Source organism: Panthera onca, chromosome E1 (assembly GCF_046562875.1).
Source record: "Panthera onca isolate mPanOnc1 chromosome E1, mPanOnc1 haplotype 2, whole genome shotgun sequence".
Taxonomy (NCBI): Eukaryota; Metazoa; Chordata; class Mammalia; order Carnivora; family Felidae; genus Panthera; species Panthera onca.
In genome coordinates, this window is record NC_138352.1 from 20,398,489 (window position 1) to 20,424,245 (window position 25,757).

The 25,757-nt window shown below is 45.7% G+C and overlaps 2 protein-coding genes across 3 annotated transcripts in view; one reads left to right on the forward strand and one right to left on the reverse strand.

Annotated features, from left to right (window-relative positions):
- The window catches only part of STX8 (syntaxin 8), a 253,376-nt gene extending 243,213 nt beyond the window's left edge, over window positions 1-10,163 (reverse strand). Inside the window, exons 1-2 of the mRNA XM_060647291.2 lie at window positions 10,034-10,163; window positions 3,794-3,893 (exon numbers count right to left, since the gene is read on the reverse strand). Of these exons, the coding sequence (XP_060503274.1) occupies window positions 3,794-3,893; window positions 10,034-10,050 (117 nt within the window). The 5' untranslated portion in view covers window positions 10,051-10,163. The remainder of the gene's footprint in view (window positions 1-3,793; window positions 3,894-10,033) is intronic.
- Window positions 10,164-10,743: 580 nt separating this feature from the next.
- The window catches only part of CFAP52 (cilia and flagella associated protein 52), a 44,123-nt gene continuing 29,109 nt past the window's right edge, over window positions 10,744-25,757 (forward strand). For both annotated transcript variants that reach the window (XM_078437756.2, XM_078437757.2), the window contains exons 1-4: window positions 10,744-10,880; window positions 17,584-17,783; window positions 18,646-18,782; window positions 22,819-22,947. In XM_078437756.2, coding sequence (XP_078293882.2) covers window positions 10,793-10,880; window positions 17,584-17,783; window positions 18,646-18,782; window positions 22,819-22,947 — 554 coding nt within the window. In that variant the 5' untranslated portion in view covers window positions 10,744-10,792. The remainder of the gene's footprint in view (window positions 10,881-17,583; window positions 17,784-18,645; window positions 18,783-22,818; window positions 22,948-25,757) is intronic.

A 25,757-nucleotide genomic window follows, 5' to 3' on the forward strand; every position in this document is an offset into this window, starting at 1 on the left:
AGCCCCGCGTCGGGCTCTGTGCTGACAGCTCAGAGCCTGGAGCCTGTTTCAGATTCTGTGTCTCCCTCTCTCTCTGCCCCTCCCCTGTTCATGCTCTGTCTCTGTCTCAAAAATAAATAAACACTAAAAAAAATTTTTTTTTAAATAATGCTTTCACATGGCAGATGATATCCTAAGCAAAGCCAAACAACAAATAATAAAGAAAATAAAGTATAACATGTCACCAAGAACTCATCTCCGTACTAGATAAGAAACTCTTAAAGACTAAAAAGACCAACAATCCAATTTTAAAAAAAGGGTTTTTTTAACAAAAGAACTTCTCAGAAAAATGTAAATGATGCTTAAACATGTGCAAACACACTTCACTCGATTCACACATGAAAGATGCACATTTGAAACGACACTGAAATACCATATCGCACTTATCAGATGACACCCTCTTGTTGGCCAGCCTGTGAAGAAACAGAAACTCGTGCACTGCTGGTCAAAGGGTGAGTAAGCACACCCCTGTGGACAGGAATTTGGTGGCAGGTGAAAAAGATCACATCCACCCAGGTTCTGAGAATTCACCCTGAAAAGACACCTCCACAAATACCAAGGGGAGGAAGAACATAAAGCTATTTATTGTGGCATTATTCATAACAGCAAAAGAGGAGAAATTATATAAACTCCCATCCTTAGGCAGGTTAAGTGGACTATGGCGTATCCGTGCAGTAGCACAACTACGTAGTCCTAAAGAACAGCGAAGATCTCAAAGAATTAATATGGAGAGATTACTACAACACGGTAGTAAATAAACAGAGCAAGACACAAAGGAGTATCTTATGGAAAAGAAAGAGAAATGAGAACACACACACACGCTTATTTCTGCAAAAAGTAACAGAGGAAGAGGAAGCCAGAAATTAATGAAAATGATTACATGTAGAAGTACTAAAAATTAATATAATAGACCCACAATTATATGGTCACTTTATCTTCTACAAAGCAGGAAAGAATATCCAATGGGAAAAAGACAGTCTCTTCAACAAGCGGTGTTGGGAAAACCGAATGGCAACATGCAAAAGAATGAAACTGGACCATTTTCTTACACCAAACACAAAAACAAACTCGAAATGGATGAAAGACCGAAATGTGAGACCTGAAACCAGAAAAATCCTAGAAGAGAACACAGGCCATAGCAACCTTTTTCTAGCCATGTCTCCCGAGGCAAGGGAAACAAAAGCAAAAATAAACTATTGGGACTACATCAAAATAAAAAGCTTCTGCAGAGCAAAGTAAACAATCAAGAAACCTCAAAGGCAACCTACTGAATGGGAGAAGATACTTGCAAAGGACATATCCGATAAAGAGTCAGTATCCAAAATCAGTTCTATAAAGTTCTATAAAGAACTGATACAACTCAACACCCAAAAATCAAATACAGTAAAACCTTGGATTGCGAGTAACTCGTTCTACAAGTGATCCGCAAGACGAGCAGACATTTCTAATGAAATTTAACTTGATAAACGAGCAACGTCTCACAATACGAGTAGGATGTGATGCTGAATGTCGCATGATCACAACTGAGCCAATGGTTCTCTCTCGCCGCGGGATTGTGGGTCATCCGCTCCCACACTCGGATGCTCGGTCTCAGGCTGGAGTGTTTGGCAGAAATCAGTGATTTTTCGGAATGTTGGAAGGTGCCCACAACAGGCATTAGTGTATTTTTTGTCACTTCCAAGCATCTCTGGACAGTCCTTTGCTTTTCCATCCAAGAGTGAGCCTAGGAATGCTGTGCTCCATTCTAGGTCAGGCTGCCTGCAGATAGAGACCCCTTCCTCTGCTGCCTTATGGCCAGTTACACTAAATGCAGTATAAGACAAGAGTTTATTAATATCGTACTGTAGTCAACTTCCGTTAGTGATAGTGAAAGTCGTCCTATGCAGTAACCCTCCTCTCTCTCGTCTCCCTCACACCAGCCACGAAGGTTTTTAAAAGTGCATGTTGTTTATTTTTCTTTATATTTTGTAGAATGAATCATCTGAGTTTCCACTATTTCTTATGCGGAAATTTGCTTTGATATACAAGTGCTTTGGATGACAAGCTTGTTTCCATAACGAATTATGCTCGCACATCAAGGTTTTACTGTAATCCAATTTAAAAATGGGCAGAAGAGGGGCGCCTGGGTGGCTCTGTTGGTTAAGCGTCCGACTTCGGCTCAGGTCATGATCTCATGATCCGTGAGTTCGAGCCCCGCATCGGGCTGTGTGCTGACAGCTCAGAGCCTGCAGCCTGCTTCAGATTCTGTGTCTCCCTCTCTCTCTGACCCTCCCCCGTTCATGCTCTGTCTCTGTCTCAAAAATAAATAAAACATTAAAAAAAATTTTTTTTTAAATGGGCAGAAGACACGAATAGACACTTTTCCAAAGAAGACATCCAGATGGCCAACATACACATGAAAAGATGTTCATCGTCACTCCTCCTCAGGGAACTACAAATCAAAACCACAATGAGATATCGCCTCACACCTGTCAGAATGGCTAAAATCAACAACACAAGAAACAACAGGTGTTGGCGAGGACGTGGAGGAAAAGGAACCCTCGTGCACTGTTGGTGGGAATGCAAACTGGTGTAGCCACTGTGGAAACAGTATGGAGCTTCCTCAAAAGGTGAAAATAGGACCACCGTACGATCCAGTAATTGCACTACTGGGTATTTAACCCAATATAAACACACTAATTCAAAGGGATATGTGAGCCCCTATGTTTATTGCAGCTTTATCTACGATAATCAAATTATGGAAAGAGTCCACATGCCCATTGATAGCTAAATAGAGAAAGTAGATGCAGTGGACATACACAATGGAATATTACTCAGCCATAAAAAAGTATGAAATCTTGGGGCATCTGGGTGGCTCAGTCGGTTGAGCATCCGACTGTGGCTCAGGTCATGATCTCACACTCATGGGTTCGAGCCCCGCATCGGGCTCTACGCGGACAGCTCAGAGCCTGGATGGAGACTGCTTCGGATTCTGGGTCTCCCTCTCTCTCTGCCCCTCCCCGGCTCGTGCTCTGTCTCTGTCTCTGTCTCTCTCTCTCTCTCTCAAAAATAAATAAAAACGTTAAAAAAAAAAAAAAAAAAAGGAAAGACAAACTCAGACTTAAGTGTCTGTGGTGGTGCCCGTGGTGGTACAGTGTCTGAAACTGTGTTCTGCAACCCCTAAGACAGACCCCATGAGCAAAAAGATCTCCCTGTTCTGATTGCCGGAAAAGAAAAATACCAACTTGGAAGGGGAAAGGTTAGAGAGAAACCCGCGGTGTTGGGATCTGAATCGAAGGAGCTAGAGTGAATCCATGAGGGTCTGGAAAACACAGTTCCCCAGCCAAATCCTACCACTGCTTTTATACAGCCTGCAAGCTATATAAAATGCAAATTATTACATGTATTACATAGAATAAATGTAAAATGTCAAAAAGGCCATTTGGCAAGAACAGATTCTCAGAGAGGTGAAGGCGTAGCCTCTTGTCCTGCAGAGCCCGAAAGATTTACTACCTGGGGACTGAGCTGGACTAGGAAATTGTTAGACACTTTTATGGTTAAACAGGAGAAATTAAACGGGTGTCATGCTTCGTTTCGTCTCAGTTATAACGATTCACTGATTGACTGTAAGGTCAACGCAACGCCCATAAGCTTCGCAGCCACACACACACACACACACACACACACACACACACACAGTCTCAGCAGTAGGAGGGTTTGCAGAGCTCAGAGCTCAGACAAACCGTTCCGGGTCCTAATTCTCTCCTGCTCTCACCCTGATTGTATTTTCACCACTTCTTCCATGCTGATTTTGCTGTTGGATTTTCTCGGCGATGTCTTGCGCGATTTGGCAGGTGGCATCGTACGTGGAGAACCTGCATCGAAGGCATAAAGGAGAAGAACGCTTCAGGCTCTTTGAAAGCAACTTTCTGCATGACTTGCGCGCCACTTGTTACTTCTAGCCACCAAGTCAAACGGGGAGGATGAGAATAGTAAATACAGCGACACGTGTTGCTGTCATAGGAAATACTGTGTGAGCCGGGCTCTGTTCTGAATGCTCCGTTTGTAACAATTCGCTTCATCCGCACGAAAACGCCAGGAGACGGGTACCGCTCCCATCGCCATCTTACAAATGAGAAAATCAGCACAAACAGGCAGTAGATCCACTTGGCCAAGTGGTCCCGCCCACTGCAAACTACGTCCCCAACCACTTGTTCGAATTCATCCACTCACAGAACATCCGGCAAACATTTATGCAAGGGCTCCTCTGGGCTGAGCATGGGTTCCAGGCACTGGAGAGCAGGGCAGCGAACCGAATGGACAAAGTCCCTGCTCAAGGAGCGTAAAATAAATAAAGACCCAGCATGTCCAGGGCTGGTAGGCGCTAACAAGAAAAAGAAAGCAGGATAAAAGAACACAGAGCGACGGGCAAGGTGAGGAAGCCAGCCAGGCAGGTATCTGGGGAAGAGCTTCACAAAACAGGAACAGCAGGTACTGTTTATCCTCCAACAAAATGCGCTGGGGACGCAGGACACCCCCTCCGGACATCTAAGCTCGCAAGAACTCTCTGGAAACATTTGCCAAGCTTCTATTTGTTATTCAGAGTGTCGGGAGGCTTTGAAAAATCCACAATAAATTCCCCGGGGTCCCTTATTTTTTCCTTCTGGGACAGCCTTTTCGCTTCCTATTTGTTTTGCAGAGAACAGCTAAGTACACCTTGTATCTCTCCTACCAGGTGGCCCTGCTCTGCAGAGGAGGGACTAGGGCTGTCCTAGTACAAACTAGGGAAAACTGCTGTTTGCCCCCATGTCCCCATTTCTGCTTGAAAAAGTAAATGATCCGTTTCTTAAAAATCTTTGAACTCCCACACATTACTCATCCACTGAGGGAACTCGGCAAATGTGTTTTTCGATAACGGCAAAAAAAAAAACAACAAAAAACAATCTCCCGTCACTTCCCTTAGCAATCTTACTAGAGTAATTACGGCGATGGGTAACAAACTGAGTACCTGATCTGGGCCAGGTCCTACTTCTAATCTCATGAGGTAGGATCTTTGACAATGCCCCACTCTACGCTGAAGGAGCATCACGTGTGTATGCGTGTGAAAGTGTGTGTATGTTCATGCGTCCAAGAAAAGAGCAAGTAACACGACACGTAGTTAAGAAAATAGGAGGGGAGCTGATAAGGAAAACAGGGTCCTGATTCCCAGCTTTACCACATTTCTCCTTTTCCCCTCCATACTGTCACCTCTGAAAAGAGGAGCACAGACAGGTCTGGCTCTGTGGTCCCAGACCAGACCTATGGAAATCGATAATAAGGTATGATACACTGCCTAACAACCACGGAGCCTAAATGGTAAGTACTCCTGGAGTTTGGGAGGGAGAGAAAGTAGTGTCGGCCGAGGCACTCGGACTGGACAGGGCTGGGCCACGAGGTGACACCCTGGGCTGAACAGCAAGGTTGAAGCAGGAGGGAGGGGCACATTCGGCTGAGCAGCCCTGGGTAAGAGGGTAAGGTATAAAAGGGGACAGATGCATGGGAGCTAGTTTCTGTGGAGCCTTGAACACCAGAATTATCAGGGGAGGCTTTTGAAAAAAGAGGACGTTGGAGCTGTAGGGGATACTCTGGCACACTGAGTGAGCCCCTGAAGAGGTTCTAGGAAATGCAGAAGGCCAAAATCCCAGATGTTTTGCTCCCAATCTTTACGTTCCCACATTAGCCTTGGAGAGTGCTAGTTCTGAAACTCTGCTACATGCTGGGATCACCAGGGAATCTTGAAACAACAACACAACCGATTCCTGGCTCCCAAACCCAAGCATCCTGCTTAAACGGGAATGGTTTTATTTTTTTTTTTTAATGTTTATTTTTTTTTATTTTTTTTTTTAACGTTTATTTATTTTTGAGACAGAGAGAGACAGAGCATGAATGGGGGAGGGGCAGAGAGAGAGGGAGACACAGAATCGGAAACAGGCTCTGAGCCATCAGCCCAGAGCCTGACGCGGGGCTCGAACTCACAGACCGCGAGATCGTGACCTGAGTCGAAGTCGGACGCTTAACCGACTGAGCCACCCAGGCGCCCCTAATGTTTATTTTTGAGACAGAGACAGACATATTGTGAGCAGAGGAGGGACAGAGAGAGGGGGGGACACAGAATCTAAAGCAAGCTCCAGGCTCCAAGCCGTCAGCATAGAGGCCGACGCAGGGCTCGAACTCACAAACCGCGAGATGGTGACCTGAGCCGAAGTTGGACGCTTAACCGACTGAGCCACTCAGGCGCCCTGGGAATGGGGTTTGACCTGAACACGAGGAGTTGTCAAAACTCCCCCTGGTGTTCCTACCTGGAGCAAAGTTTGAGAACCACAAGCACAGAGGTCATGGGCAGCCTCATCACAGTATCAAACACACGAGTACCTAACGTAGTAGTCCAGGGGCACCTGGGTGGCTTAGTCAGCAGGGCCTCTGACTCTTGATTTCAGCTCAGGCCACGATGTCGTGGTTCATGAGTCCAGCCCCGTGTCGAGCTCTGCACTAATGGCACAGAACCTGCTGGGATTCTTGGCTCTCCCTCTCTCTCTGCCCGTACCCCACTTGTGCACACACACTCTCTCTTTCTCTCTCTCAAAATAATAAACATTTAAATAAATAAATAAATAAATAAATAAAGTACTACTTTAGGAAAATTAACCTGCACTCATTTACATAAATGGCTGGGAACGAGAGAGGAGTGGCAGGAGCCCAGAAGACTCCCATTCCATAACTGGTCACCAGTATCTCCTGTCTGCAAGGCCCACAACTAAAAGCATGGGGCCAAGGCAGAAACAGACAGCATGAAAGAGCTGCCAGGGGCGCCAGGGGGGGCTCTGTCGGTTAAGCGTCCGACTTCGGCTCAGGTCATGATCTCGCAGTCGGTGAGTTCGAGCCCTGCGTCGGGCGCTGTGCTGACAGCTGGGAACCTGGAGCCTGCTTTGGATCCTGTCTCTCTCTTTCTCTCTCTCTCTCTCTCTCTCTGCCCCTTCCCTACTCACACTCACTCTCTCTCTCTGTCTCTCTCAAAAAGTTAAATAAACGTTACCAAAAAAAAAATGTTTTAAAGAGATGCCAGAGGCATTTGAAAGAAAAACCAAATATTCAATAATCAGATAGGAGGAGGGCAAGAAAAAGTGGATGACTGGAGTTTTCAGGCCCAAGGGACACAGAGGATGGTGATGCCACAGCAGAGACCGAAGACCTGAAAAGGGGAACACGCAGGAAGTCCCCTGTTCTACCACAAAAACACTGAATGCACAGTTAAATTCATACACACGTAAGATTTACTTAAAAAAAACCAAAAACCTGGGGAAAAAAGATGTGGAAGGCAGGAATGATACCAGCATGGCAGAAGGCTGGTAATTATAGGACCTGGGTGAGGAGTACAAAGGGGGTTGTTAGACTATCCCTTTCTGTATATTCTTTTACCTTCCACAACATTTTTGAGAATAGACCAAAAAGAAAAAAGAAAAGACCAACCAGAATACAAAACCGTTAAGGTCTGTTTAACTCTAACTCTTCCAGGAACGGTGCATCACCAACACACATGTTGCCCCGGCAGGAAAGCTAATTAGCTTTAGCAAAGAACCTGTTCAGAGACAGTCATCCTTCTATTAAAAAGCGAGCCTACTGCTTGCTTTGATACGCTGGTAAAGCAGTCACGGCTCTATGCCACGACTGACCAGCCGAATACCATTCAGGAGTAAAGCATCATTGATGTACGATTGTCAACAGCACGAACAGAAGGCTGTATGTAGCCAAGTCTGTTTTTATAAGGTTTTCAAAGTCCCGTTCCATACTCCCTCCTACCCTCCTGACCAGCAACCCACTTTGCAACGGAGCTAAGCTACCAGCACAGCAGAGTTTCCACCTGTTTCATAGTCAACGGACAAATGAGAAAGCCACGGAATCAAAACTACCTGAGAGCAACGGGAAAAATCATAAATGCGTTTTCAGCATGAACTGGGGAAGGGGCTTGGGGTCCAAGGACAGCTTCCATCAATCTAAATGGATTATCACCTCTGAGCTCTATTTCCTACCTTATGTGTAAAGTGAGGGGGTCAGCTTCCAGGAAGTGGAGGGCAACTTAGCAAAACGTTATCAAGGGCCTTAAAAATGTTCATATCCTTGAACCCAACAGTTTACTTCCAGGAAGTGAGCCGAGGAAGTAAGAGATGGAACAAAGGGGCTGTCTCTGCAACAGTTAAACAAAACAAACTCTAATATTACAAAGAGGTACAAAAGAGGGAAATAATTATGGTTATTCATATGATGCACTATTATGTACCATTAGAAAAATCCTGTTTTTAGTAAATACTTAATGACACAGGGAAACGTTCCCTGCTTTGTAAAACATGCAGGTTTCCCTCACTATCCAAAAGTAGTCTTCCAATGAAACCTTTCATAAGGCAAAATGGGGTATAAAGCAAAAGGGCAGTGACCACTAATTCATACAGAAAAATTTTTGAGCTTTCTCAGACCCCCCAAAATGACTGCTCTTGGTTTTTTCTGATACCTTAAGGCACATCTTGCTAACAGGTGCACAAAATAAACCCAAAAAAGCGCACAGGTTTTCACAGACACAGCTCAAAGCTATCACAGTCTGATGCTGTCATGCTGAGTATAGCTCCCAGGGAAGGAGCTTGGGGGGGTCACTCTGCTGGTTGGGGTGCACAATGCCCCTAAGTCAGCTTGCTGCAAAATAAACGCTGAATACCATTTTCGCTTTCCGCATTTTTTTCATAAAAGCAAAAACCCCCTTCAGATTTCTTTTGGTTAGAGAAAACAGGAACTAAGGTAGGTCTTTCCTAAAAGCAAAGTGGCATAAGGTGAAGTTTCAAAAAGCCACGGATGCTTGTATATGTATCATTATATGTACATACACACGCATATAAACTAATGTATTCATTTTAAAAATCAATAGTGGCTATCATTCCAAATGACAAAGTTGAAGACGTTTCTCCCCTGTGCAAATATTCAGTACTTCCTAAATTTTCTATCAGGGTGTATACAATTGTTAAAACTTGGTGGGAAAAAATTAGCGTTAAATCAAGTAAGCCATTGGCCAGGTCACCCAGATCCCAGAGCGTGCTAACTTTGATCTTGCACACCATTCTCCCGGTAGCCATCCTGCCTACAACTTCAACAATTATAAATTCTACCAGAAATATTAACCTAAAACATAAAGTCCAACAAGAACTTTACAGAGCTATATAACACGCTTTTCATTATGAAACAAAAAAAGTCAAGTCCGATATGCCATAGCAATATGTTCCTTGGGGTCAGTACTTGTGTCTGTCATCGTTCAGTCCTTGGGACTTAATTGTGGAGGGAATGACCCTTACCAGCTATTGTTCTGCTGCAGAAGTTGCAGCAGAGGAAAACAGCCTTCGTGACGCTGACTCAGGTAAGGGTTAAATGCCCTATAAACAAATGCGTAATTTCCCTCCCTGATTCCGGTAAGTTTTTTTGAAGGGCCCACAAGATCTAAGTCCTAGAGCCAGCTGGTTAACTGGCGGGTGACCATGCATTCTGAACCTCGGCTTCTCCGCCTGTGAAGTAAGGGGCCGGGGGTGGGGGTCACCAGATGGACCGGCATTGCACGAAAAGGTTACTTGGACTTCACTTTCCCGAGAGTCCAGGGAAGCCAGCACCAGCCACCTCCACAGCCAGGACGGGCGGGAAATCTCCCCAGATGCAGCCGAGAAGGGCTGAAGGCATGTTCCGGGGTTCGGCACAAGCCCGCAGCTCCCCGGGGTTCCCCGCCCCCCCCCCCCCCCCCCGTCCGGGGCCGCCCCTGCGAACACCGAGGGTGGCGGGACACGGCAGGGTCTCCCTCGGCTGGGGAAGGGGCCCCGCTGCCCCCCCCCGCTGCCCCTCCCCTCTTCCCGAAGGTTCCCCGGCCCCAGACCCTGGCGACCACCGGCTCCCCGGAAGCCCGGCCTCCCTCGCGAACCCCTCCGCGCGGCCGCCCTCACCCCGGGCTCACCAGGGGTCCGGGGCCATCGCGCTGTCTCCGCCCGCCTTCGGACACTTCCTGCTCGCGGCAGCTGACTACGGCGGCCCGCGCGGCTCACACCCCGCGGTTCGGCCCGGGCGCGACCGGAACCTGCCGTTTCCCCCGGTGCGTGTGAGCTGCGGCCTCCAAGGTAGGGAAGCCACCCCCCCCAGCAACCCTTAGGTCGGCGCGAACAGCCCGGCGCAATTAAAATAAAACTTTTGGACAAAAATCGAAGCATTTTCCCGGGAAGGTGGAAGCATCTCAAGCCCTCCGGCAGTTACCCGAAGTTGCAACCCGCTTCAAACAAAAAACACACAAAAACTGGACTGTGGGCATAGTTGCACAGCTGTGTACATTTACTAAACCTCAGAGTGAATTTTATACGTAAAGTTATACCTCAATAAAACTTAAAAAAAAAAAAATTGTTAATCCTGCTTCAAACAAAGGACCCAAAGAATGGCAATTATAGATTGTCTTATAGCACCCTTCCCTAAATGACACTCGGTGATTCGTTATGCGGTTACGAAAAGAGTCCGTAGGGGGAAACGTGCAGCCAATGCCCCTAAATTTTCACGGAAATTGGAAGGAAAAGGAGCCCTCTCTGCTTCCGCAGCGGGAGCTCAGGGCTCAGCAGCCGAGAGCGTGCGCGGGCCTGGGCCCGGCGCGCATGCGCGCGTCCGTTACCATACCGACCAGGAGACGCTGCGCGGCCCGAGGCAGAGAGAGGGAGCGCCTGGTGTCCAGGGAATGGAGAACCAAATTCCTCCCAAGGCCGAGGTGGCCGAGGTGGCCGAGGTGGCCGAGCTGGAGCTTGAGGCCGCGATCGGCTTCAATGGTGAGGCCTCGAACGTGTCTGGGCGGGGGGTTGCAAGCCCTGGGGACGAGTAGCGCAAACAGGGACCGTGGGACACCGGGTGGCACCTGGAAGGCAGCGGGACCCTGGCAAGAGCCAAATTCTCTCCCGCCCCCAAGGCCCTGGGGAATCACATCCTCGCCCCAGACCTCAAAGACCGGGATGGTTTCACAGCACCTAAGAGGGACAAGTGCCTGCTCATGGGACCGAAGCATGAGTAAGGGTGGTCGTAACCCATCTCCCCCTGGTCAGCTCTGCCCTGGCCCTGTGACTCCGCGAGCCCCCGCAGCTGCCCGCCCCTGGGTAACCGCGGGATGGCTGAGTCCTGTTCGGCCCCTGGGCACAACTACTAGAACCCCAGCTGATGTGCCCATGAGAATGAGCTGGGGACCGAACGTGGCAGTGAGCAGCCGTTTTAGGGGATGATCTTGTCCTCTAACCCGGAGAAGGACCCTAACACTGAGGGTGTCAGGGGAGGCTGTGGAGGCAGGGAGATGCTTCTGTCCTGGAGGCCTGGCGGTTCTGCTCACACCTTATTTATGACTGCCTGATAGTTTGAACATGAAGGGGGGTAATGCTCTTTGTTTTTGTGTGTGAAGGAAGGAAACCGCGTTACATTTAGAAAAAGCAAACTTTTTTTTTTAAAGTGTGTTGTGCTGCCCGAAAGTTTTAAAATTGTAGTATTGCACACCAGACTGTCAATGGCTAAAGCTTTAGGCACATTCTGGAACCTAGAGCTTGACTCTTCGTGTTAGTTTAACAGTCTCTTATAGATAGTGGGCACTTCTTAGTACATCTGAGATATCGGCCATCTTTAGAGCTGGTGGCAAGGTCATTGGTAAAGGAAGTGAGTGACCGCTGCTGAGTGCAGGGGGTCAGTGCAGAACCTCAAACACAGCGCTCTGCAACTGAATTCATGATGTTTTGTGGAGCTCTAAGAGTAAATATATGGGGGCGACCTGGTGGCTCAGTTAGTTAAGCCTCCTACATTGGCTCACATCATGATTTATTTCCGGGTTCGTGAGTTCGAGCCGCCATACCCGGCTCTGCAATGCCGGTGCTGGGTCTGCTTGGGATTCTCTCTCTCTCCTTCTGTCTCTCTCTTCAGCTAAAATAAACTTTAAACATTAAAAAAAAGTTATAAAAAGAGAGTAAATAGATGGTACATTATATTCCAGTGCCTTCCATGGCCATTACTGGTTATCTTGGCCTTTTAAAATGGCCCAAATTAATGGAATTATTTTTACTTTGCTGGTTTTGTGACAATTTATATTATATTCTTTCCTGTAGTCAAATACACATTTATCTAGAACCACTATATGCCAAATAGTATGCTATGTTCTGAGCATACAGGGATAAATCCATAGCCACACTTAAGAAGAAGAGTTTAGGAAACTGGAAAAATACAGTGAAGCCCAAAGAAAAATCAGCCATCGTTACATTTTGCAAAGATAGTGCTGTTAAAGGTTTGGTGTGATCCTTTCAAATATATATTTACATATAAACTTTTAAAAAATTTTTTTTCATTTTCATTTTTTATTCTTTTACATTTATTCATTTTTGAGAGCCAGAGCACCACCGAGGGAGGGGCACAGAGAGAAAGGCAGACACAGAATCGGAAGCAGGCTCCAGGCTCTGAGCTGTCAGCACAGAGCCCAACGCAGGGCTTGAACTCCCGAACAGCAAGATCATGACCTGACCTGAAGTGGGATGCTTAGCCAACTGAGCCACCCAGGTGCCCCTTTTTAAAAACAATTTTTAATGTTTATTTTATTTTTGAGAATGATGCAGGGGGAGAGGGGAAGAGAGAGAGAGAGAGAGGGAGACACAGAATCCAAAACAGTCTCTAGGCTCCCAGCCCAACACAGGGCTCGAACTCACGAACGACAAGATCACGACCTGAGCTGAAGTCAGTGTTTAACTGACTGAGCCACCCAGGCACCCCTAAACCTTTTTTAAATGAACGGGGGCTCATACTGTATAATTTTAGACTTTTTTTTTTTTCTACTTAACTCCACTTAACACTATGCCATGTACATTTTCCCTTAGCACAGAGCTTGAGTGGGGGAGGGACAGAGAGAGAGAGGGAGAAACAGACTCCAAAGTGGGCTCCAGGCGCTGAGCTGTTAGCAGAGAGCCTGACGCAGGGCTCGAACCCATGAACTGTGAGATCATGACCTGAGCCGAAGTCCAAAGCTTAACCAACTGAGCCACTCAGGTGCTCCTGTGCAGGGGTTACTATAGGGCTCTTTTATTTTTATCATAAAATAGTGCAACAGAAATTTAGAATGCCATAATAAATACCAAGTATTGCACACAGGATTAGCAAGTTTTGATACTGTTTCTTTTTTGAGTTAATTTTTTTGAGTTTATGTCTTTTCTTTATTTTGAGAGACAGAGAGACAGAGGCAGAATCCCAAGCAGGCTCTGTGCTGTTAGCACAGAGCCTGATGTGGGGCTCAATCCAACAAACCGTGAGATCGTGACCTGAGCCAAAATCAAGAGTCAAGCTCAACTGACTGAGCCACCCGGGCGCCCCTTGAGTTAATATTTTTGAGAAAAAAAACACACATTTTAAGTCCTCTCTTCTATCACACTATCCTATCCTTTCTCCCTCTGTAGAGACAACCACTACCCTGAAGTTAATATGTACCCTTCCCAGCCATGCTTTCAAAGCTTACGGTGTGTGTAAAATATTAAATATGCTATCTATAAATAATTTATACTGTAAATGTGCAAGTTTTTATATTTTATAGAAATGGTTTCATCCTGCACACATTCTGAAGCCTGCTTTTTTTTCCACCCAGCATTTATGCAATCTTCTCATGTCGATTAATTTAACTCTGCTACTCCCTTGTGTAAATACACCAACATTAGTTATCTATTCCCCGTAGATGGTCTTTTAATTTATTTGCAACTTTCTGCTACTACAAGGCTGCAAGGCTGCAGTGAACACCTTTGTAGTGGCCTGTAGACAGAATTGCAAGTATTTCTCTAGGTCACGTACCAAAGAGTGGAACACCTGGGTCCTAGGGTGTGTGCGTGCTCAACCATTCTGAACGTGGCTGTGTTGTTTTCCAAAGCTATTCCACCGAAGTACCTTCCCACAACGCAGTTGTATGAGCGTTTCCTTTTGTTCACATCACCGCTAATGCTTGCTATTATCAGCCTTTTTAATTTTAGCTGTTATGATGGAAATGAAACAGTGTCTCATTTGGCATGCAATGCTCATTACTTTGATGGCTATAGTTTCACATGTTTATTGTTTTTGTTTTTGTTTTTTTAATTTCCTCCCTCCTACATTGCCTGTTCATAGCCTTTGCTCATTTTTCCATTGGAGCAGTTTGTGCTTTCTTATTTGTTTGTGGTAGCTCTTTGTATGTTCTGGATATAATCCTTATCTATTACGTACATTGCAAACATCTTCTCCTGGTTTGGGTTTTTCTTTTCATTTTGTCATTTGTCATCAGAAGTCTTAGGTTCTTAACATAACTGGATGACTACGGTGGCCTTCTCTGTTAGGATTTGCTCTCTTTGTGGCACGTTTAAGAAGTCATCTCCGGGGCGCCTGGGTGGCGCAGTCGGTGAAGCGTCCGACTTCAGCCAGGTCACGATCTCGCGGTCCGTGAGTTCGAGCCCCGCGTCAGGCTCTGGGCTGATGGCTCGGAGCCTGGAGCCTGTTTCCGATTCTGTGTCTCCCTCTCTCTCTGCCCCTCCCCCGTTCATGCTCTGTCTCTCTCTGTCCCAAAAATTAAAAAATAAAAAACGTTGAAAAAAAAAAAAATTTAAAAAAAAAATAAAAAAAAAAAGAAGTCATCTCCTACAACTTGTGTACACATGAAGTCTTGTTTGTCACAGTTAGGTCCTTGATCTACCTATTGTACTGTTTGCGGATGGTGTGAGGTAGGATCTGATTTTGCTTTTTCCATATGGATAGTCAAATGATTGCTTATTAGGTAACTGCAATTGAAAATGTATATATGAACATGAAGAGGGAGCATAGGACAAGCTGAGGGTAAAGCATAAACTAGCATACCCATGCCCCACCCCCCTCCCCCCAGGTGGGATGTGTGTCCCCCGCAGGTAGGATGTGTGACATTCCTGGCTGCCCAAGAACAAAGGAGAAGACAGACAACAAATGGTTAAACTGATAGAGTCACTGTCGGTTTACAAATATCTTAGTACAACTGCAAGAAAAGGGCAATCTAGGGGCACCTGGGTGGCTCAGTCAGTTAAGCATCCAACTTCAGCTCAGTGAAGTTCGGTCAGTGAGTTCAAGCCCCGCCTTGGGCTCTGTGCTGACAGCTCAGAGCCTGCAGCCTGCTTTGGATTCTGTGTGCCCCCCCTCCCCCCATGCATCGCCCACTCTGCTCTGTCTCTCAAAAATAAATCAATGTTTTTTAAAAATTAAGGGGAAAAAAAGGGGGCAATCTTATCAATAGCCTAATGTCCAGGAACTCCCTACTGTCTTAAGGATAGTGTTTTGCTCGAGTGAAAACCAACCTTGGCCTGACAATAGCTAGGCCTCCAGTACCCTGTGAGTCTTTTTCGCATGTGGAAATCCCTTTAAGAAACGTCCTCTTGACTTTACCTCCCCCAACACCATGGTATATAACCAGTCATTCTTCACAGCCCCAGTGCAGCTCTTCCTGCCACAGGTCCTGTCCCCGTGCTTTAACAAAATCGTCTTTTTTGCCCCAAAGACGTCTTCAAGAATTCTTTCTTGGCTGTCAGCTCCGAACCCCACCATCACCCCAAAACCTCATCAGACAGATCACCCCCAAAGACAGAAACCTTAGGCTTTGGAGAACTTACGACAGGAAAAAGGAACAATCTCAAGTAAAGCGAAAGAAATCATTTAGTCAATAAATACATTTGACAATTTGAGCAAAAGAAAAAAAAAAGAAAGAAAAATCTGTGATCTATTTAGCTACTGGAATCACATTCTGTACCAAAATAAATTCTAGAGGGAGTTAAATGTAAAAGATGAATTCATTAAAAGATGAGAACATGATATTAATAAATATTTATGACTCTTTTGATGGAGTAGGAGATAGCCATAGAATGGTTTTAAAATACCCTGGAATAAATGTACTAAGAAATGTGTGAGATCTTTAGGGAGAAAAATCGAAAATGGAAGCCCTAAAAGGAGATTTCGTAGAAAAACATATCCTGTTTTTAGAAAGGAGATTGAATGTATTATTATAAAAATTATTTTTCCTTAATCTATACATTTAATACCATGACACCAAAAATGATTTTTAACTAATCAAGTTGACTTTACGGTTTGTACCGTAAAATAGTATCAAGCCTAGCCCCCCAAATTCTGGCCAAAATTGAGTGATAAGGGAGGACCTCTCTTTCACAATAAAGCATGTTGCAAAGGTTTATAGTTGGGGTGATGGTTCTTGCCCCAGAGCTGGAGGATGGGGTCTCACTGCAAGAGGTCTGGGCTTCCTTAGAGCGAGCTCCTGGTGGTGACTCGGAACCAAATTATCTTTACTTTGTGGGCAGTGGAGGCAGTGAATTCATGTTCGTACTGTGCTTCCCACTCACCCAGACTGGCTGTTGGTATTTCCTGCTTCTCAGGATTCCAAGAATTGGCCTTGTTCTCCAGAGTGAGGTTCCTGGACCACCACCAGCATCTCCTGAGAACTTGTCAGAAATTCAGAACCTCAAGGAGCACCCGGGTGGCTCAGTGGGTTCAGCGTCTGGGTTCAGCGTCTGACTTCAGCTCAGGTCATGATCTCGCGGTTTGTGGGTTTCAGCCCCGCATCGGGCTCTGTGCTGACAGCTCAGAGCCTGGAGTCTGCTTCAGATTCTGTGTCTCCCTCTCTCTCTGTCCTCCCCCGCTTGCACTCTGTCTCTCTCTCTCAGAAATAAATAAACATTAAAAAAAAAAAAGATAAAAAAAAAAAAAAAAAGAAATTCAGAATCTCAGCTCCCCTTCCAGACCTGAAGTCTGCATTTTAACCAGATCCCCTGGCAATTTTATGCATTGAAGTCTGAGAAGTGGTATACTAGACCGACCTTGTCAGTGGAATAAAATTACATATATGACTACCCCCCCACCAACCCACTTGTTTTAGTTGATCTCAGATTTTTTTTTTATTTCAAAATTTGTATTCAATTTTGTTTTATTTTTTTTTTATGTTTATTTATTTTTGAGAGAGAGAGACAGGCAGACAGACAGAGTGCAAGCAGGGGAGGGCAGAGAGAGAGGGAGACACAGAATCCAAAGCAGGCTCCAGGCTCCGAGCTGTTAGCACAGAGCCCGACGCGGGGCTTGAACTCACGAACCGTGAGATCGTGACCTGAGCCGAAGTCGGACTCTCAACTGACTGAGCCACCCGGGCACCACTGTATCAAAAAAATATATATATGTACATATATATATGTACATGTATATGTACATATATATATGTATATAACATTTGTATATATACGTGTGTATATGTATGTATATACATATATAGGTTACTTGTGCACCTAATTATTATTTTTTTAAAAATTACTATTATTATTTTTAAGTAAGCTCCACACCCAACACAGGGCTTGAATTCAGAGAGATCAAGAGTCACACACTGTTCTCACTGAGCCAGCCAGGCACCCCTAATTATCACCACCTTTATTTTTTCTTTCTTTCTTCCTTTAATCATTACTATTTTTAATCTCTCTCTTCTAGGACACGTGCCCACTGGTCTGAAATGCCATCCTGACCAGGAACATTTGATTTTCCCCCTGGGCTGCACAGTCCTGATCCAGGCAATAAATACTCGGGAACAGAACTTCCTGCACGGCCACAGTAACAACGTCTCCTGTGTGGCCATCTCCAAGAGTGGGCTGTACCTTGCCTCCGGGCAAGTCACGTTCATGGGTTTCAAGGTGAATGAACTGAAAAAATAGTTCCTTGTAAATCGATACAGAGGTGACTCCCTAGAACCCCCCCCCCCAACTTCAGGGCAGCTCTGCGATGGTCCCTGGTTTTCCCCTCTTCTTCCTCATGGCCTCCTCTTTGAGCTCATTTTTATTCCCTCCGGCTGAGAGTAAGCACTCTGGTGTTTACACCTGACTCCACAGAGAGTGGACTGATAATGCTCAGGAACAAAAAGTCCCTGCTTAATTTATTTATTTAAAAAGTTTTTTTAATGCTTATTTATTTTTGAGAGAGAGACAGACAGAGCTTGAGTGGGGGAATGGCAGAGAGAGAGGGAAACAGAATCCGAAGCAGGCTCCAGGCTTCCAGCTGTCAGCACAGAGCCTGATGCAGGGCTCGAACTCATGAACCACGAGATCATGCCCTGAGCTGAAGTCAGATGCTCAACCAACTGAGCCACCCAAGTGCCCCTTTGCTTAATTAATAAATTTTTTTAAATATTTTTTTAATGTTTATTTATTTTGAGAGAAAGAGAGAGAGAGAGAACAAGTGTGCGAGCAGGGGAGGGGCGGAGAGAGAGAATCCCAAGCAGGCTCCACGTTGTCAGCACAGAGCCTGACGAGGGGCTCGACCCCAGAACAGTGAGATCATGACCTGAGCCAAAGTGGGACGCTCAACCGACTCAGCCACCCAGGCTCCCCCTCTGCTTAATTTAGAATGGTTTCCTCCCTCTTGCCCTTAATGTTTGTGAGACGCAGTCCGATCTCCAGAAAAGTGCTCTTACTGATTGTTTTCCACCAAGAGAGGTAGCTCTGTGCTGAGACTCTTCTGAAGCCGGTCTGCGATCTGACAGTGTCTTCTCGCCCCCAGGCAGATATCATTTTGTGGGATTATAAGCAAAGGGAGCTGATTGCCCGGCTGTCACTTCACAAGGGCAAAATCGAAGCACTGGCCTTTTCACCAAATGATTTGTACTTGGTATCACTAGGAGGCCCAGACGACGGAAGGTAATGAACTCAATACGTTTACTTATTTTTCACCGGGCATATTTCTAGTTCTGTCATCCTCTCTCTCCCCTCCGAGGTTCTCTGTCGGCCTGTCCACATTCATGTGTGTGTCTCATATGAAAAGCCTATGGGGAAAATACGGTAGTGCAACACTTCTCGACCTTAGCTGCATGCTGAAGGCCACTGGGGAGCTTTAGAAAATCACTGATGCCTGGGGGGTGCCTGGGGGGGCTCATTCAGTTGAGAATCCGGTTTCGGCTCAAGTCATGATCTCACGGTTCGTGAATTTGAGCCCCCGAGTCGGGCTCCGTGACGACAGCGTGGAGCCTGCTTGGGATTCTCTCCCTCTCTCCCTCCCTCTCTGTGACTCCCTTGCTCTCTCTGTCTCTCTCTCTCAAAGTAAATAAATAAACTTAAAAGAATTTTTTTCAAGTATAATAAACAAGGTTATATTAGTTTCAGGTGCACAAAACAATGATTCAACAATTCTAGGCATTACTCAGTGGTCATCGAGATAGATGGACTTTTGAAGTGGACTTCTATCTATCTCTACCTTCTCCCCACCCACCTCCCCTCTGGCAACCATCAGTCTGTTGTCAGTACTTAAGAGTCTGTTTTGTGTGTGTGTGTGTGTGTGTGTGTGTGTGTGTGTGTGTGTGTTTTCTACATTCGTTTGTTTCTTAATTTCCACATGTGAGTGAAATCATACAGTAATTGTGTTTCTCTGACTTATTTCACTTAGCATCATACCCTCTAGTTCCATCCGTGTTGTTGCAAATGGCAAGATTTCATTCTTTTTCGTGGCTGAGGAATGTTCTTATATATCCCCCGTCTTTTTTGTGCATTCATTTGTTGATGGACGCTTGGATTGCTTCCATATCTTGGCTATTATAAATAATGCTACAGTAATAATATCTATCTTTTTGAATTAGCGTTTTCATTTTCTTTGGGTAACTACCCAGGAGTGAAATTACTGGATCATAGGGTAGTTCTATTTTTAATTTTTTTTTGGAGAACCTCCCTACTGTTTTCCACAGTGGCCACATCAGTTTGCATTCCCACCAACAGTGCACGAGGGTGCCTTTCTCTCCACATCCGTGCCAACATTTGTTGTTTCTTATGTTTTTGATTATAGCCATTCTGACAGGTGTGAGGTGATATCTCATTATGGTTTTGATGCACATTTTCCTGATGTTGAGTGACGTTGAACATTGTTCATGTGTTTGTTGGCCATCTTTTTTTTTTTAATTTTTTTTTTAACATTTATTTATTTTTGAGACAGAGAGAGACAGAGCATGAACGGGGGAGGGTCAGAGAGAGGGAGACACACAGAATCTGAAACAGGCTCCAGGCTCTGAGCTGTCAGCACAGAGCCCGACGTGGGGCTTGAACTCACGGACCGTGAGATCATGACCTGAGCCGAAGTCGGACACTCAACCGACTGAGCCACCCAGGCGCCCCTCTTGGCCATCTTTATGTCTTCTTTGGAAAAATGTCTATTCAGATTCTCTGCCCATTTGTAAATTTGTTTTTGTTGTTGTTGTTGTTTTGGTGTTGAGTTGTATAAATTTTTTATATATTTGGACCCCTTACTGGATACGTCATTTGCAAATACCTTCTTCCATTCAGTAGGTTGCTTTGTTGTTTTGTTGATGGTTTCACTGTGCAAAAGCTTTTTGCTTTGGTGCTTTAGTCCCAATAGTTTTAATTGTGCTTTTATTTCCTTGCTAGAGAAGACAGATCTAGAAAAATGTTTCCATGGTCGCTGTCAAAGAGACTATTGCCTGTGTTTTCTTCTAGGAAGGAGTTTTATGGTTTCAGGCCTCACAGTTAGGTCTTTAATATATTTTGAATTTATTTTTGCGCATGGCGTAAGAAGGTGGTCCGGTTTCGTTCTTTCGCGTGTCGCGTAGCTGTCCGGTTTTCCCAGCACCATTTGTTGAAGAGACTGTCTTTTATCCGTTGTGTATTCTTGCTTCCTTTATCATAGGTTAATTGAGAGAGAGAATCCCAAGCAGGCTCCATACCGTCACCATAGAGCCCAACGAGAGGCTTGAACTCACAAACTGGGAGGTAACAACCTGAACCGAAACCAAGAGTTTCATAAAGTTTTAGGGCATTTTTAAACACTCCAAGAAGAGACCCTACACCCGCTAGCAGTCACTCCCCGTTCCCGCTCCCCCACTACCCTCTCAACCCCAGGCAACCACTGATCCACTTTCTGTCTCCAGAGATTTGCCCGTTCTCCGTGTTTCACATGAATGGGATAATATAATATATGGCCTTTTGTAGCTGATTTTTTTTATTAAGCATAATGTTTTCAAGGTCCATCCATGCTGTGGCATGTGTCGATCTTTCACTCTCTTTATTGTCAAATAATATTCCATTGTATTATTTTCTTCACATTTTCTTCATCCATCAGTGGATGGAGCTTTGTTTATTTTGTTTTATTTTTTTATGTTTATTTATTTTTGAGAGAGGGACAGAGAGGGTCTTTTGAGAGAGGGTGACAGGGGGAGGGGCAGAGACAGTGGAAGCCACAGAATACAAAGCAGGCTCCAGACTCCGAGCTGTCAGCACAGAGCCTGATGTGGGGCTCGAACTCACGAACCGTGAGATCATGACCCAGGCTGAAGTCGGACGCTTAGCTGACTGAACCACTCAGTCGCTCCTAGTGGATGGGGCTTTGGGTCTTCCCCACTTTTGGACTATTGGTAATAATGCTGCTATGAAGATTCATGTACAAGATTTGATGTAGATGTATGTTTTCATTTATTTTAGGTATGATGTACTTGGTTTTAAGAGTCTTTTTGGAGAAGATTACCTGCTTATCATGATAACTTTTTGACTTTTTAAGTGATATTTCTCTCGAGTTTTCCACTTCAGATGGTATCTGTCGATTTCCTACCAAGAAAAAAAATTATGGCTCTTACACCACCTCCTACCTCCTCATTCCTACCAATCTTGGTTATACCTTGATTTTAGAGCGCCTGTGATAATAACCTTCTACATGTAGAAAATTTGGGAAGCATAGCTAGACATACTTTTGCGTTAACAGAGTTTGTAACGTTAGCCTTCTTTTTCTTTAATATTTTGATTCCGGTGTTCCCCAGCATTTTTAGTATTATTGTCTGAACACATTCAGTTTAGGACTAAGTTGTGTGATTACACCCAGAAAGAAGGAGCTGGGATCCAAAGCGGCGCTTCTCACAGTGTGGTCCCCAGACCAGCAACATCGACATCACCGGGGACCTTTTAGAAAAGCGAGACCTCAGGCCCCACCCCAGACCTGCTGAATCAGAAGCTCTCGGGGTGAGTCCCGGCAGCCTCTGTCTGAACAAGCCCTCCAAGTGATTCTGATGTACGTTCAAGTTTGGGAACAGTGCCTTATGTCATCTGTCCTCTTCATCGCATTATTCTGTTCTGGAATACTTCTCCTAGGAACTTTTGTTTTACATGAGACAGATGGGTGGTAAACGTTTATGCCTTGGCTATCTGCAAATGTCTTTTTTTTTTTAATGTTTATTTTTGACAGAAAGAGAGAGTGTGAGCGGGGAAGGGGCAGAGACAGAGAGGGAGACACAGAATCTGAAGCAAGCTCCAGGCTTTGGGTTGTCAGCACAGAGCCCGATGTAGGGCTCGAACTCATGAACCGTGAGATCACGGCCTGAGCTGCAGTCGGATGCTTCCAGGCGCCCCTGGAAATGTCTTTATTTTAGCATCAGACTTGACTGATGGGATCACTGGTTTCTAGCCTCGTCACCATCTTCCGTCAAAACATTTTCAGTGTCACCCGCTAATCTTCTAATATCCAGCGTGATGGAGGAGACATCTAGTGGGGGAAGGGGGTCAATTCTTTTGATCCTTTGTAAGTAACCTTTTTTTTTTCCTTTCTAGAACCACTAAAAAATAATAATAATAAATAAAAATACATAAAATTAAAAAAAAAAAACAAAAACAAAAGAAAACAAAAAACTGTTTCTTACCGTGAGAGCCTGTCTTCCCCTGACTTTTTCGGTCCCTCTCGTTTTGGCAGTGTGGTGGTGTGGAACATAGCCAAGAGAGAAGCCATCTGCGGTAGCCCGGCGGCTGGCCTCAACGTGGGGAATGCCACGACAGTGATCTTCTCGAGGTGCCGAGACGAGATGTTCGTTACCGCCGGAAAGTACGTGTCTGCGGTCGGCGTTTTCAGAACTCGTAAACGGCTGCGTTTGCTTGTGCAGAAAGCACGGCCACTCGAGTTTGGGGGGGGAACATAGTATTCGTCCCAGCAAATTCCCTTCCGTCGTAAATTTGCGTGACGCTGCAGTCCTTAAACATCCTTTGAACTGAAAGTCTTTCAGATACCAGTTAGTTGAGCATTCCGTGCTTCCTCCTGAGAAGGGTCTGCTTTCCCGCTGAATTGATTTCAGGTTCCGGTTACTTGTCACTGATAACACACGCCCTACGATGCATGCTCCCAGGGGAATGTGCCGGAATGCACAGATTGGCTTACAGGTTGACGTTTCTTAGCACCTGCTCTCGAGTTAGGCCTCCTGAAAGGAGAGTTTGCGAATGAACCGTGCCAGGAGCCCTCAGGTGTTTGATTTTTAGCCACGTGAGATCATTTCCAGCAGTAACAGCTTGTCACCAGCCAATGGGGACCAAGCCAGAGGCCAGCATCTGTCTAACAGAAGAAGTTAATTTACAGATTCACCAACAGGGCCCTGCTTGGAGTTTGAGGTGAAGTCCGCACAAAAGCATCCTCTCTAATGTGGTGTGTCAGTTCAGAGGTCAAAAAGCTGTCGGGCGCCTGGGTGGCTCAGTTGGTTAAGCGTCGGACTTCGGCTCAGGTCACGATCTTGCGGTTCGTGAGTTCGAGCCCCGCGTGGGGCTCTGCACTGACAGCTCGGAGCCTGGAGCCTGCTTCAGATTCTGTGTCTCCCTCTCTCTGCCCCTCCCCTGCTCATGCTCTGTCTCTCTCTCAAAAATAAACAACCATTAAAAAAAGAAAAAAAAAGCTCCGAACGTGGTGGGGTCGAGGTACCTGTTGGGCGGGACTATCTCTTTCAACCCCTCTGTCGGCTCCCATCTGTGACGTCACTGGCTACCTTTCCAGCCAGATCAAAGAAGTGGTCCTGCCCTACCTCTCAGCCATTTCCAGTCCCCACCCTGGGGTATGCAGCCCGCCTTTGTTCCGGGGTAATTATGTGTGTGCACGAGTTTACTTCCTGGCCATGAAACTGGCTGGCCGAATGGAAGCCAGCCCCTAGGGAGCAAATCTCACTAGGAGAGCGCCCTGAGCCTGAAGCAGCTGCCCGTGTCCTACCCCTGTCTTCAGAGGCGACTCACCGTCACGCAGGGCTTCTTCGTTGGGGTCCTTGTTTCCTGAGGGTCCAGCTGCTGGCGTCCATGGACACCCTTACTCCAGGAGCCGAAACTTGAATTGAAGCTCCTTTCCCCCCTTCCCCTCCCCCTCGTCCTTCCTTCCCCTGCCCCTCCTTCCCCTCCGTCCTCCTCCTTACCCCCCCATCCTCCCCTCCACCTTTCTCCCTCTCCCCGTTTCTCCCTGTCCCCCTCCTCCCCCTTCCCCTCCCTCTCTCCCTGCCCTGCAAATGAAAAATATATATATATATTTTTAAGTTTATTTATTTATTTTCAGAGAGACAGAGACACCTGAGAGGGGAAGGGGCAGAGAGAGAGGGAGAAAGAGAGAGAGACTCCGAAGCAGGCTCTGCACTGTCAGTGGGGCTCAAACTCACGAACCATGAGATCATGACCTGAGCCTAAATCGAGGGTGGGAGGCTTACCGACTGAGCCACCCGGGCGCCACCCCCGCCCCACCCCCAGCAAATTTTTTAAGGACAATCTGTATTCTAGGTCTGCTTTGGTTGCATGTGACAGCGATAGCCGAGAACAAGTAAGGACTCCTGCGTTAAGATTTCCGGTATGGCACCCATGATATCCTCCATGATGGTCCCTATTTCAGATACGCCACTATATCATCCCTCATGAGAGATCCTGCAAATTCCAATTTGACGTCCAAGTGACATCTACCAGGAAGGCCATGGAAAAGCTGATTTTTTTTTTTTTTAATTTTGAAAGTACGCAAAATATGTATTGGAACAAGAAATAGATTTGTATTCAAATAAGAAAGTATTCAAAATACTTCTAGGGGCGCCTGGGTGGCTCAGTTGGTTAAGCGTCTGACTTCGGCTCAGGTCATGATCTCGCGGTCCGTGAGTTCGAGCCCCGCGTCGGGCTCTGTGCTGACCGCTCAGAGCCTGGAGCCTGTTTCGGATTCTGTGTCTCCCTCTCTCTGACCCTGCCCCATTCATGCTCTGTCTCTCTCTGTCTCAAAAATAAATAAACATAAAAAAAAATGTTTTAAACAAAATACTTCTTAAGCGCTTACTATGTGCCTAACTCTGGAAGCTAAAAAAAAAAAAAAAAAAAAAAGGAAAGCTGAACTTGATCTATTTTTATTTTTTTATTTTTGTTTTCTTTTAAGGTTGACTTACTTAAGTAATCTCTACGCCCAATGTGCGGCTCAAATTCACAACCCTGAGATCAAGAGTCACATGCTGTACTGATGTGGCCAGTCAGGCGCCCTGATCCATCTTTTTTTTTTTTTTTTGATGCTTGTTTATTTTTGAGAGAGAGAGAGAGAGAGAGAGAGAGAGAGAGACTGAGTGTGAGTAGGGGAGAGGCAGAGAGAGAAAGGGAGACACAGAATCTGAAGCAGGCTCCAGGCTCCAAGCTGTCAGCACAGAGCCCGATGAGGGACCCAAGCGCACGAATTATGACATCGTGACCTGAGCTAAAGGCGGACACTCAACCGACAGAGCCACCCAGGTGCCCCCCCCCCCCAATCAATCTATTCTTAAATTAATCTTTTCTGCCTTCAACTGTTAGCTTCAGCTCTGATGTTGACCACAATATGTTTCTACAGTTACAAATTCAGATTAGCTCAGTATGTAATGAGTAAATGCCAGT